At 38.2% G+C, this 13,148-nt stretch overlaps 3 protein-coding genes across 3 annotated transcripts in view; 2 read left to right on the top strand and 1 right to left on the bottom strand.

Moving 5' to 3' along the window:
- On the top strand, positions 1-3,106 carry LOC140950916 (E3 ubiquitin-protein ligase TRIM45-like). Its single transcript, XM_073400131.1, has 2 exons — positions 1-258; positions 1,222-3,106. The coding sequence occupies exons 1-2, from the start codon at positions 67-69 to the stop codon at positions 3,067-3,069; spliced, it is 2,040 nt and encodes a 679-aa protein (XP_073256232.1). The 5' UTR covers positions 1-66; the 3' UTR covers positions 3,070-3,106.
- On the bottom strand, positions 3,086-7,564 carry LOC140950917 (FAD synthase-like). The gene is made up of 2 exons (XM_073400132.1): positions 6,557-7,564; positions 3,086-5,901 (listed from the first exon to the last, which is right to left on the bottom strand). Exons 1-2 carry the CDS (start codon positions 7,429-7,431, stop codon positions 5,196-5,198), a joined length of 1,581 nt encoding a protein of 526 aa, XP_073256233.1. The 5' UTR covers positions 7,432-7,564; the 3' UTR covers positions 3,086-5,195.
- A 2,442-nt stretch (positions 7,565-10,006) lies between these two features.
- Positions 10,007-13,148, top strand: part of LOC140950915 (uncharacterized) — a 107,923-nt gene continuing 104,781 nt past the window's right edge. Inside the window, exons 1-2 of the mRNA XM_073400130.1 lie at positions 10,007-10,157; positions 12,199-12,685. Coding sequence (XP_073256231.1) covers positions 10,054-10,157; positions 12,199-12,685 — 591 coding nt within the window. The 5' untranslated portion in view covers positions 10,007-10,053. The remainder of the gene's footprint in view (positions 10,158-12,198; positions 12,686-13,148) is intronic.

Genomic DNA, 13,148 nt, shown 5'->3' with positions numbered 1-13,148 from the left:
GCGCAGTCGTTTTAAACTCAAGGAAACGAAACTGAAACGAAAAAAAGTCGTCTCTTTTTGCAAAAAATGGCAAAGGCGGCATCTTTGGCGGACAGCTTAGGGAAGCATTTAGAATGTGCAGTGTGTCTTGAGCAGTACAAGGAACCTAAAGTTCTACCCTGTCTTCACTCTTTTTGCAAAAGATGCCTACAAGGACTTTTGACTCGAGAGGAAGCAAAGTCGAAGATAAGTTGCCCAACATGCCGCTCGAGTGCTGAGGTTAGTTTATTTGAAACAAAGCTCTAGCTGTTTTCAAATTTCTACCGATGTTGGTGACGCAAAATTGTTCTTAATATGTACAAGTCCCACGAATTACGAGGAAAACAAGTAAAATACATTTTTTGCTTCTCGGATTGGAGTTTGGATACACACCTAATGTTTTGACTTTTACGTACAGTCCTAGAAACAACGTTTTCGTGTAGCTAGGCTGCAAGACAGTTCTTTGTTCACTCTCTCATGTATAAATATCTAATAGAAGATTTTTATTGTTTCACCCACACCTCGAAACCATACAGTAGGGCGACTCAACACAGTTTTTTTAATCCTTTTCACTTTACACGTGAGAATCTTTATCATGAGATTATATGCAACTAATAAGCTTTTGAAGAAAAAGTGCAAGGACAAGCTAAGGAAAGACCAAAAGTCATAGAAAGTTGTCAGTAGAAATTTAGTCTTTATTCGTTGCGCGCGTGATCACAGCGCGCGGCTCAACGCGGAAGTCTTGAGCATGCGTACTAAGGCAGCAACAACATCTTAAAATCTACTTATTAAAATTTAACAAAGTTTGGCGAAGAATCCTTTTCCTATTTTAAGTAGTGAAGGTTACTAAAAATATCACAAGCTGTGTGCAAAATTATAAAGAAATTTAATAATTGGATTTGCAAAAATCTAATAAATTCAATATGTCAGGCATGATTATCATCAAGCATGTTACCATGGCAATGACCAAAATCTTACTTTTAACCTTATAAATGTCATGTCTCATAAATATATTTTTGCCAAATGTTAAATATTTATACCTGTGACAAGTCTTGAATACAACCTCAATGAATGGTAACAATCAAGAACCTTTCAAACTGTGTTAACCTACCTTTACTTGCACAAGATATTAATAGCTGAAGGCATTAGGCATTTGTTAGAGTGCTTTTTGAAAACCATATTGTTATGATTTATTGTGTGCAGATTCCTCAAGGAAAAATTGATTTGCTACCAGCCAATTTCTTTGTCAACAACTTATTATCTGTGGTTGCTCTTCATGAAGATTCCGGTGGTTCTTCTCTTGAATGTGATAACTGTGAAAGTGGAGATCCACCAGTCAATAGATGTGCAACTTGCTCATATTTCCTTTGTGAGTTTTGCACTATATCTCATCAACGAGGGCGTAACACCAGGTCTCACAGTTTGATGACCCTGGAAGAAGCAAAAAAGATGGGATCAGCAGCTGTAACAAAGCCAGTAATATGCAAAGAACATGATGGGGAGGTGATAAAATTGTTTTGTAAGACATGTGAGGAAGCTATTTGTAGAGACTGCACCATCGTAAAGCATCGTGATCACAAGTACACTTTTGTGAAGGATGCCTTTGCAGAGGGCAAGGAAAGCCTGCATAAAATTCTGTCTGACACAGAAACAAAAGCAACTGCTCTCAAGGAGGCCATAGATGGTGTCTTGGAAATGAAGGGAAATGTAAATTCTTATGCAGTTGATATTGAACAAGAAGTTGAAAAGTGTTTTAAGAATCTCAAAGCTTGCCTTAATAATCGTCGTAGCCAGTTGATCACTGAAATTAGAAAATTTAGTGAGAAAAAACTTAATTCTTTACAAAGTCAGCAAGAAGAACTGGAGACAGCTTTTGCAAAGGTACAAAGCAGCTTGGATTTCACCAAAAAGGCACTTGAAAATGGGAGTGAAGTTGAGATCTTAAACATGCAAAAGCATGTTTCCAATCGATTGCAGGATTTGAACTCTACCAAGTGGCAGCTGGAACCATGTGTTAATGAAGGCATAAAATTTACTGATGACAAACAATTGGAACATTATATTAAAACATTTGGAAATGTTACTGACAAGGTTTCTTTAACTTGTGCTTTTTTGTCAACAGTAACAATGGAAAATGGAGAGGAAGGTGTGATGTACAATACACTGTCTGGACAGCCAGTGAACTTTATTATTAATGCAAAGGAACACACTGGGAGAAGGCAAATGGAAACAAGTGATGTCTTTAACGTGTTAATAACCCCTGTTAACTCACATTCCGGGAACACACCTGTGAATCAGAAAGTACAAAACTGTGGAAATGGTACATACAGTTTTTGCCATACTCCAACCCAAGCAGGCCATTACAAGCTCTCTGTGCAGCTGAGGAATGGTCATGTTAAGGGAAGTCCGTTCACATGGATTGTTGAGAAGTGGACTCTTACAACTTTTTCTCCAAAGGGCAGTGAAGGTCAATTACAATTACTTGAAGAAAATATGACAGCTCAGTACAAACAGGAATCCTTCAGAGGTAGGACTCATCAACCTGTTTATTATGAATACGGTCACAGTTCTTGTTCTGACAGAGGATCCTACATCAATGCTGTGGGTTATGTTGGTTTTACTAGTGGGAAACATTTCTGGAAGTTTCAGATTCATGGGGAGCTCTCGTTTGGTGTCATCACCAGTAAAGGAAGCAGTCAAAGGAAAATGTTGCTCACACAAAATAGCAAGTGGCTGTGGAATTCTAGAAAGCAGCAACATACAATGTGGTCATATTATGGTGAAGAAACTTCATGTGCAAATGGCAACATTGTTGAACTCTACTTAGACTGTGAGCGGGAGACATTAAAGATGCACAATTCACGTACTGGACAATCAGATGCTTGGGATGGAGTGAAAGGAGAAGTTTCACCATTGTTTCAGTTGGCCAAAAATGGAGATAGGGTTTCTTTGAAGATAAAAAATGTACTGCAAACAAATGAAGCATGTGCTACCAGAAGAGACAGAAATATGCACATGATGAACCAAATAATATTTCAAAAACACCACTAATTGCTGGATCCTTGGCAAGTGTTGTGTTCATTTCTTTATTTCATTCTTTCTTCCTTTACAAGAAAGGTCAAACACTTAGTGTTCTGTATTGTAACATTCTCGTCCTTTAATTTACTTGAATGCTTCCTAGAAGTTTCTCAAACTATCAACTAATCAAGCTCGTTCTGAAATTGACCTTTAATGTTCATGAAACCCTAGGCCTGTTCATGTAAACTGTTTATGTGAGCTGCCTTAACGTGAATTATTACTACATAATATATTAACCATAGGAAAGTCTGAGTGAAACATAATTAAACCAAAATTGGTGATCAGTTTTTATCTGAGGCCTTCCAATGTTAACATTTCTATTACAACAGGCTACTTTAGCAAGAACGATTACATTTTAATAGAAATGTTATTTGAGGTCATCAAATTGTGTGGCTAAAGCTGTTACTTACCCTTACTATTTATATAAGTCTGTGTAAAGCAGTCTTGATCACTGTGAACACAGAGCACTCTGTTTTCATAGTGAAAATCTACCATGGGCTAATCCGTTCAGATTTAAAGTACAAACATTATTGGACGTAGATTCTTTTTCAAATAACCTACCAGGTAGGTGTTTTATGGCATCAGGTTTAACATTTGACCAGCATAGAAAAAAGCAAACATTTGTGAGACTGAGTCATTAATTTTGGTCCATTATCAGTAGTTAATACTTTGTGCTTAACCCCAAACCCTAACCCTAAATATCTGTAAACTAAGACTATTTCTTAACAAGATATAATGAGACCAGTTTAATAAAATAATTTCATAGCAGTTTAAAAATAATATTGTACCAGTACGAAGACAATTTGTACCATGAGCAAAATTGAACTACAACATGTATGTATAATGAAAAGATAAAGGGGCAATCCTTCTTTGCCACCTTATTGTGTTGTGAAACAAATCATTCTATGGGTGAACGTAGTCCTGAATAAGACTGTTGTTGTTGACAGTGACTGACGTTTTGACAACCTGTGCGGTAGTCATCTTCAGAGTCAAAGTGAGTTGTATCACGTCAGTTGATGGTATTATACTCTGCTTATTGATCTGATTGGTCAATTATGTTGCGATGTTATTGGTCGTCTGTCAGTTAAGCCGTGATGTTATTGGCTATGAAGACTCTTAATCAGTGATTGGTGCGTTTCGATCCGTCTATTGTCGCAGTTAAACAGTCGTCTATTGTTAGTCAAATTATTAGTTCTCCAGTTGTTCTCTCATGGTTAGTTTTGCTTGATCTCGTCAATAAGTCGTTTGTACGGCGCTGGTAAATATGTTTAGCAAGATTTTTTATTAGTTTTAATTTCGGATACAACATATTTTACACACATTGAAGAATTAAAAACAACAAAAAAAGTTTGCATCTTATACAATTAAATGAGGTTTAACTATAATTTTGTAGGATGTAATTTGTTACAGAGGTCAGTTGTAAGCACAGTTAAGGAGGGTTTTTAAAATTCATTAGCTCCATCTTTAGTAAAAAAAAAGTCAACCTAGACTTTTAATAAAAGTTCGTGTTTACAACACGCTAATAATGTAACAGTATGTTTATGATAAGAGGAAACCAACAGCGACAGTGCCAGTGCTATTAATTGTTTGGTATTCTGGTTTGCTTCTGGCCTCAGTTGTTCAAAAGGGGGATAGCGCTATCCACCGCATGAATCGCTAGTGCAGTTGGATTCTAAACCCTGTTATGTTTGATTATATTTGAATTATTTGTTTTCAGTCATTTGCTCAGCCACACTTTTATAAGTGCTGTAAATACTGCTGAGGGTAAATACTTATCCACTGGATAGTGATTTATCCGATGGATAGGGCTATCCAGCTTTTGAACAACTGCAACGGGCCAGATGTTTAATTAAAGCTGTATTTTGACTTGGAGTAATAAATTATCATTTAAAGGTTAAATGTCCTGTATTAAATTACTTGGGGGTCTACATCTACAAGATTTTGGGAATACTGGTGCTTCCCTCAGTGTTACAATGGAGACAATGCCCCAAATTTACGCCATACATGTAATATCAGCTGCAAAACAAATATTCTTGTTTCACCCCCTCTGAACTTCTTTGCCAATAATACATGTACTAATAAATTTTGTAGCACCAATGTTATTCCCTGCCAGCCCTTTCCAGATGACCATCTTCCAACATGTATGCAGGCTTGTATCTGTTGCTGCCGTCTTCATATTTCAATGCTGGATTGGGATTAGTATTATGGCTGCTACCCAATGATGTATACCCCTTGTCATAGAGGCTACAGTAAGGGACATCACATTCCCTGATAAAAGACCAAACATCGGCATGATGCCAGTCCAGAATTGGATTCACTCTCATGTAGTGAGGCCAGTCTGGATCAGTTGGAGAAAATGTACGAAGTGCCTCAGAAAAGGGATCATGTCTTCTTGTGCCCAACAGAATTGCTTTGATTGAGGGTTGAGTTTCTTTCAATGTTTTCAGAGCATCCTTAATGTTCCCATTCATAGTAATTAGATTCAAATTGTACCTCTCAGTAGTTTCCGAGATAAATTCTTCCGCTTGTTGAAATGGCGAGTCATAGCGAATGTAAAGAGCTCTGAGCTGTTGATCTGGTGAGGCAAGTTTATTCAGTGCAGCTTGTAGAACGAGTAACAGAACTGTACAGTCTTTGCCACCATTAAAGCTGATACAAAGCTCATCCATGGAGTAAAGCTGTAAGGTTTGCTGTATTATAGCCCAAGCTCCTTTGACACAGGCACTAGTGTTGGAATCATTCAATGGATCTAGCAAGTTGTAGACTCTTTCAACATTTTCTAACAGTTTACAATCCTCTGGTTGACTCAATGCAGCTACAAGAAAATTAAACAATATTTTAATACCAGTATCTTACACCTATTTAAAGATTGCATCCTATCAGAGAACATGATTTCAATGTTAAATTCAGATCTTAAGGTAAGTAGGGGGCAATCCAGCCACCAAAATGAGAAGGGGTCCCGGCCTCAAAAATAATTTTTCTTAGCACTGTGAGCTTCAGTTCAGCATAAAAATAACATGGATTCTAAAGACCCCTGGGGTCCACTTCTTGAAAGTTGGGTAGGAGGGAGAACCTGGGAACGAGGTTGAGTCCCAGTAACTTTCTGGGCCTGACATGGAAATATCACAGGTCCTATAATAGCTAACAAATCAGTTCATTTTGTTTTATTTAACGACAGTTGTGTCATGTTATCTCAGCAAAAGTATTGAAACCTTGAATGTTACCAAACAGCTTTCTGGGCCTTTAATTATTGTGACATTTGAGAAATACATCCCTGGGTCCCTCCCTTAAATCTGCCACTGGATGTGTAGACTATGAGTAGTCCCCATTTTTCCTCAGGGATAGTAGAGCCAGCAAAACATGAGCGTGTGTGAAAATCACCCCACGTGAGAAAGGGCCATATGCCATGCATTATGACATCATCTATCATCCCTTCCCTATCAATTCTCCATTTAAAGACGTGGGGGGTTGACAGCCCTGTGTGTATATTAAAACGTCCTTACCATCTGGAACTGCAACATCATAATCATTTCCTTCTGTCTTGACTACAATGCTTTTAGGTAACCTCTCCAGAAGGCAGTGCCATGCCTCTTGCAGAAGGCTTAAATTATCTGACTCCACAGTCAACTTCACTTTGAAATCTTTATTGCAGAAATCGGGATAAGACCCCAAGTGTACTTTTCCTTTGTATTTTTCATCTATCTCATTTAGAATAGAAGCAATGGAGGTTTCTTCCGCTGAAAGGTAGATCTTTCGCAGGAAAAAACGCTTCTCTGGGTTGGAAGTCAAAAGATGGTTTTCAAGAACACCAAACTCCTGTTCTAAAAACTGTGGAACTCCTGGGAAAACGTAGACGTTATTCACAGAAATAAGAGGAAACTTGCTGGGTTTTCCCCAGCGATCTTTTCCATAACATAATTTCAAAGCGCTGGGCACCCTAGCCATCTTGTGGTGAGAGGAGTTGAGCTTGATCTTGTGTTGGGAATCAACGTCGAATTCACCGGAAATTAACTTCAATAAGTCTTCGTTCACAACCAGATCTTGTTTTAAGGCTTTGGCTATGCCTGCCATAGTGACATCATCGTGAGTTGGACCAATTCCTCCCGTGGTAATAACAAAGGAAAACAGAGAAGAAAAGGTTCGCACCTCGTTGGCAATTTCATCTACATCGTCTGAAATGACAGAAACTTTCCCTACTTTGATTCCCAAGGACCAAAGCTTTTTCAAGAGAAAGTGGGAATTCGTGTCTTTTGTATGACCTTTTAAGATTTCATCCCCAATGATTATGATTCCAGCCGTACACTTCTGTGTATTTTCTGAGATGCCGTCCGCCATGTTGTTGAAACCCGACTTGATCGATTTCTGATCGATCAAAACTGTATGGTCACGTGATTATAACTTATAGCAACGAAGTCAAACAAAGATGGCGGACGTTTTGCATAGATGTACTTGCTTTTGCGAGGATTCAACGGATATGATTTTAGTTGGCGCTTTACGTGTGAATTCGGACGTTTTCTGTTGGTAGGTTGTATGTTCTTTCTCCTAAAAGGATGAAAATAATTATTGCAGTGTTGATCAAAAATGACTTTTGTAGTCACAGTGACATCTTCGCAAGTGGGCGCGAATTCCAAAATTCTCTGATTACAAATGAGTTTCTCCAACATTTCATTCTTTTCTGAGAATTTGCTGCTGTAAAAGTTTCCTAAAAAATATACACCGAAGATAAGAGCTTTGCACAAAGCAATTTATTGGCTTAAACGTGTTTTTATTTGTTCATTTCTCAGCCAATTAAAAACTTACTATGCCGGTTTCAGATGCAATAAGTCTTATAAGAGTTTTTGAGAGATATTTCCTCTTGTTGTCATAGCTTAGGCGTTAAAGTTTGGTAGCTTTTTACAATTTTTCAGATGTCTGTTATAAGTACTAACTGAACTACATCAATGTATCTTTTAGCACGTATTGACTTAAATCTTATAAAATGCAAATGTCACGAAGTTCTGCACAGCCTCTCACATATAAAGAACACTGTCATAGATGTATAGGAAGTAAATCATGTAAGAACTGCGCAACAGAGTACTAAAGTGTGACATCATAAATATGAAATTTCTGAAATTATGGGATTTGTCAGGATATTCTGAAAGAACAATGTCCAAGAGGCCTACTTGCCAAAAATGAGCATTTTGGGGCAAATTGTCTCTGACATCGTAGCCCAGTTATGCTTAGAAAACTCCATACAAACCCTTCTCAATTTTTTGGGGGTTGACCCAAAGAAAAATTAGAAGGGTTTGTATGGAGTTTTCTGAGTATAACAGGCTAACATCTGAGAGACAATTTTCAACTGACTGACGGCTGTTTAAGCTGGCCAGTTCTGACTTCTGAAAAGCACTCCAAGGATTGAAATTTAGAAATTTTTGCATTGGCCACTCCTAGGAAGTAAGGAGTGAAAGGAGGGGGACATTGGGGGGTACCCAATACCGTAATACCGTAAGAAAAAATGGCAAATACCGAAATACCGCGTCGAAAATTGTCCAAATACCGATACCGCATATTTTAATCATATTTATAATCGTTTCCGCATACTTATAGTTGCTTCCATCTAGTACGTTTACTTATCTCAGGCATTTATGCACTAGATGTGCATGTTTTTTTTTTAAATATTTTGGTAGTTAGCAAAATTTTCGCAAATTTTCACGGAAAAGTAAACTACATTCGTTCAACCTTTTGGTAGGTGGACCCAACAGCTAATTAACTCCAATAAAAATAACTCTTGAAAGCGCGAAAAACAAACCAATCCAAACCCTTTCCACGCACGTCTAGTGCGAGTTTTGATAAGTGACTGACCATTAGAAAACTTATTGGGGGGGGGGGGGGGCGAAGTACAAAAAAAAATATTCGCGCAAGAGAAAATTAAATGAAAAAAAATTCATACAAGGATTTTGATAACGAAAAAAAATTCCTGCGCCTCGAAAATTCTGTCTCGACTGTCTCACACGTCGCGCCGGTAAGAGGCAAACTTACCAAATTTTAATTCTCGAAACCCGACATCTATACTTTTCTTGTTGCGATAATGTTAGCCTCCTTCGCCCTCTTCCAAGAAACTGCCACACAGTCAATGATAACCACGCCGCCTTCAACCTCAGCGATCTCAGCCATTGTGAGAAAACGTGTAAGACCTCGAATTACCACCGGCTCAAGTACACAGATCGAAAAGCCTGGTAAGGTGACTTGAGATGACTCATTATCATTGGACGCAGCAACAATCACATTGTATATTATCGACCATTAACTGTCACAAAATGACCCACAAATGGTGTAATCATTTACTGTTATGTCTCAAGACTTCTGAATTTTAACTTTTATTGACCTTTATGTCCTACTGTGTTTTGTTTTGCGTATTGTATCGAAATGAAAGCGCAAATAAACGGTACCGTAATACCGTGAACAATCTTATTTCACCGAATACCGTCAACCAAAATGATGAAAAACCGCATACCGCAGAACTAGATGATACCGCAATACCGTACTTTAAAATGAAAATTACCGAAATACCGCATGAAAAAAAGCCCAATACCGCAATACCGTAAACCCCCATGTCCCCCTCTGAAAGGCTTAACTCGGTTTGCATTTGACAGAAAAGAGATTATTAATCTTGTGGTAAAGTACATGTACTGTTACATCCAAGGTAGTTGATCCATCACTATGCATTTTAGTTTGCTCTGATTCCAACTGTCAGGTAGGGGTGTATAATAATAATTAATATTATTATTCACAGAAACAAAGAGGCAAATTTATCTATTTTCGTCTGGAACAGGTCCAGGGTCTTAGAGTCTTAGCAGCACAAGTCTCCTAGGCTCTGATTATAAGGGACTTGATGATCAATTCCTTTAATTCTTACTTTTTTAGAAAAGAATAATGAAAACAAGTTGCTCTAAAATAAGCACATCATAAGTAATAGTCATGGAACTGGATGAGAGATTGAGATGGATTGAAATCCGCGTGACGTCATCTCTAAAACCCAGGGCAGAAGAACTCAAGCATCTGTTCACCAATGAAAAAAGCAGGTGAGGACTCGAGGAGTAATATATAAATTTAGCCAAGGCTAAAAGTGAAGATTTTGAGTGATCTTTTAAGAAATGTCTTTCTCAAGTAATTCAACTTTTGCTGTAAAGTTGCAGTGCAATTGATTTGGACGTTTATAAACTGACCGAGAGTTGGGGTGAGTCAAAAATGATTCCAAGGCAGAGGATGATGCGTGAAAATAGGGGAGGGAGAGGGGGAGGGGAGGAAAAATTACCCTTGCACTCAGTCATTGTTTGTTTGGCAAACACTGTACTCTGGATAGACGGGAACTCTGATTGGTCCGGTTTCAGATGTTCGATTGCTAGCTTCCAATCAGCATCATCTACTTTCTTGGCCTTCTGCACAGTGTATTTTTTAATACCCTGATTCATGCAGATTTTGAAAATTTTCATTCTGTGGTGGAGGAAGCTTTTTCGGTTCTTAGGGTTATGCATATTGCTTATCGATTAAACAAAAGCAAGCAGTTATTACTCTAGACGAGATGAGATTTATTGGCCTCGTCTTTCCTTTTTTGGTTTGACTCAAGGAAATCTTGAAGCATAAACTTTGTTTGACTTCTGAAAAGTTATTTGTATGGTCGGTTGTCAGAAGCCTTTCTGAGTTGACCACGACTGCAATTGAAACCTTTAGGTCCGAAACTGCAGTCTTGCTTTATGATGTAAACAAAAACACTAGTACATGTAGTCAACAGAGCCAACGGAAGAACAACGGGATATGACACTCCAGTCAAAAGATTTACTCATCTCAAGAAAAACAGTCGATTGTGTGCCTAAAGAATGATTTTGACTGCCGACTTGCAGTACAATTCTCCATAGTTATAAGTTGCTGTAGCTTCAGTTTAAGCTACAATTCAGATCTGTAGATCACTATCCATGAGAATTCAACATCTTGCAAACAACCCTAAAGAGCTTAGCGTAGCGCAAAACAAAGCAGGGAATTGTCACCTTCACTGACCATAAAGCTACACTACAAGCCTGTAGTTATTCAAGTCCTGAGGCATCGGGGAAAAAAAAAACTATTGAAACTAAAATTTTTAGTTGAAGGTTAAGTGTATTTAGTCACAACAAAAAGTTTGAGGCTTTAAGAAAGGTAAAAGAAAATAGGTGCTAAACTGCATCAAGATAAAATGCTGTCAAAAAGTAAAAACACCTACACGAAACATTAATTACAGGAAAAAAAATTTCATCAATATGCACGGAACAGACCAGTCTCAGATCCTCTTAATGTTAGACTAGTGGCAAAAATAAGATTGGCGCAGTCAAAATTTAAAACACTCCATGCATTATATAATTTGCCTGCTAAAGAGAAGGAAAACCTTTAATTCTAAAACAAGTGAACTCTTTGTTCATGTTTGACACTATCACGAGCTTATGGGCCGTTTGACCTGTCAACGCTTTATTTCCGTTATTGTTGAAGTAAATTTGTGGCTTCCGGAACAATCACTAGATTTTTATTGGCTCCAAATGCATTTCCGGAAAAGCAGTCAGCCACAACTAATAAAGCGGCCAGGCATTTGGCAGTTTCATAGCCTATGCTGGCAGGTGTTTTTTCCTTTTTCTCCCTGCCCCTCCCCCTTGCCTCAGCTCCTCCTCCATGTACCTCTGGGTCACATTTTTAAAAAAGAATGCCTGCTCTGCAGGCTACGAATAACTTTAAAAAATATGTCACCTCGTCCTCAATGATTTGTATACCTGAGCCTGAGATACAATCATGTGACGGTGGTCAGTGGATGCCCTTATTTGACAGCTGTTGTTGTTGTCAGCATATCCATAGAATTGAAAGAAAAAAGCAAGGTATTTAGCAAACATAGTATGCGTCAAAAAGCATCTTAGTAATTTTTATTGACAGTCCCTGCTCAGTGTTGTTATCTTAACTATAAACTCATCATGAATTCCATTTTTTTTTTACCTAGATAATAGTAAACACACATTTTACAAATTATTATTATTGATCTGATGAAGTTGTGTTTTGACAGTACATGTCAATTAATCATTGATCTATCACTAATCTTTTTTTATCTAGGGAGGCTATGTTTGAGTTCTGCAACAATGAAGAGGTGAAGAAGCTCTTTATTTTCTTCTCCACATCATCTGGTGGCAAAAATCTTGTGGCATCACTCCATCCACCCAATAGTGTCCAAGAAAAGTCTGTTTACTTTGTCAAGATTCACAATGCTGGAAAACTCTCCAGGGACAACATTGTTACTGATGTTGCCTTTTGCGACAGCTCCTATCAGCCTTTATCTCATGCCAGCACTTTAACAAAGGATGTGTTTTTACCCCTGTTGAGTATTGAAATGGGTGGCGGCGTCAGCGCCGACAAATTGATGGACTTGGTGCACAGGTTTGTTTCACTTATGCAGGTCGCTGAAGGAGGAGCGAAGGGTCAGGTCACACTACCTCTGCCATCTATTGAGGTGCTATCTGAGGCTGCAGCCTATAGCAGCAGGAGACCGGCTGTTATTCATGTGCTGGAAACAGCTGTGGTGAACTGGATTAAGCAGATCAAGGTGGTTGCAATAATAAATTAATAATACTTAGAGAACATGAATGGCTAGGCAATGAAATGAGAGACACCCCTGTACACTCCCTATTTCGGGGTGTTTCCTGGTGTTGTGGGAACTATTGTTGGTTTGCTTTTGTTTTGTGGTGTGATTATTGTCCAGTGTTTCAGTCTTTTGTAATATGTTGTTTGATGAATGCACCTTCATGGACAGTGTATCCACAACACCAGAGAACTTAGCCCCATTTTCTTACACTGTTTAGCTTTCTCTTCATCCTAGACCCACTAGGGAGCTTGTTCAGAGGCTATGAACAAGCTGGCATAACCACCAAAAAGTTTGAAACAGACTCAAAATTGTTTTAGCACATTTGTTTTTTGTAATGTTTTCATGGGCGCATTGCCTTTGAACTGGTGATATTATAGGTGAAATTTAAGGGGGCCTGTTGATTTGTGAAAATGGAAGGGGAATT

Source organism: Porites lutea, chromosome 10, assembly GCF_958299795.1.
Source record: "Porites lutea chromosome 10, jaPorLute2.1, whole genome shotgun sequence".
Taxonomy (NCBI): domain Eukaryota; kingdom Metazoa; phylum Cnidaria; class Anthozoa; order Scleractinia; family Poritidae; genus Porites; species Porites lutea.
This window is presented reverse-complemented; position numbering and strand designations above follow the sequence as displayed.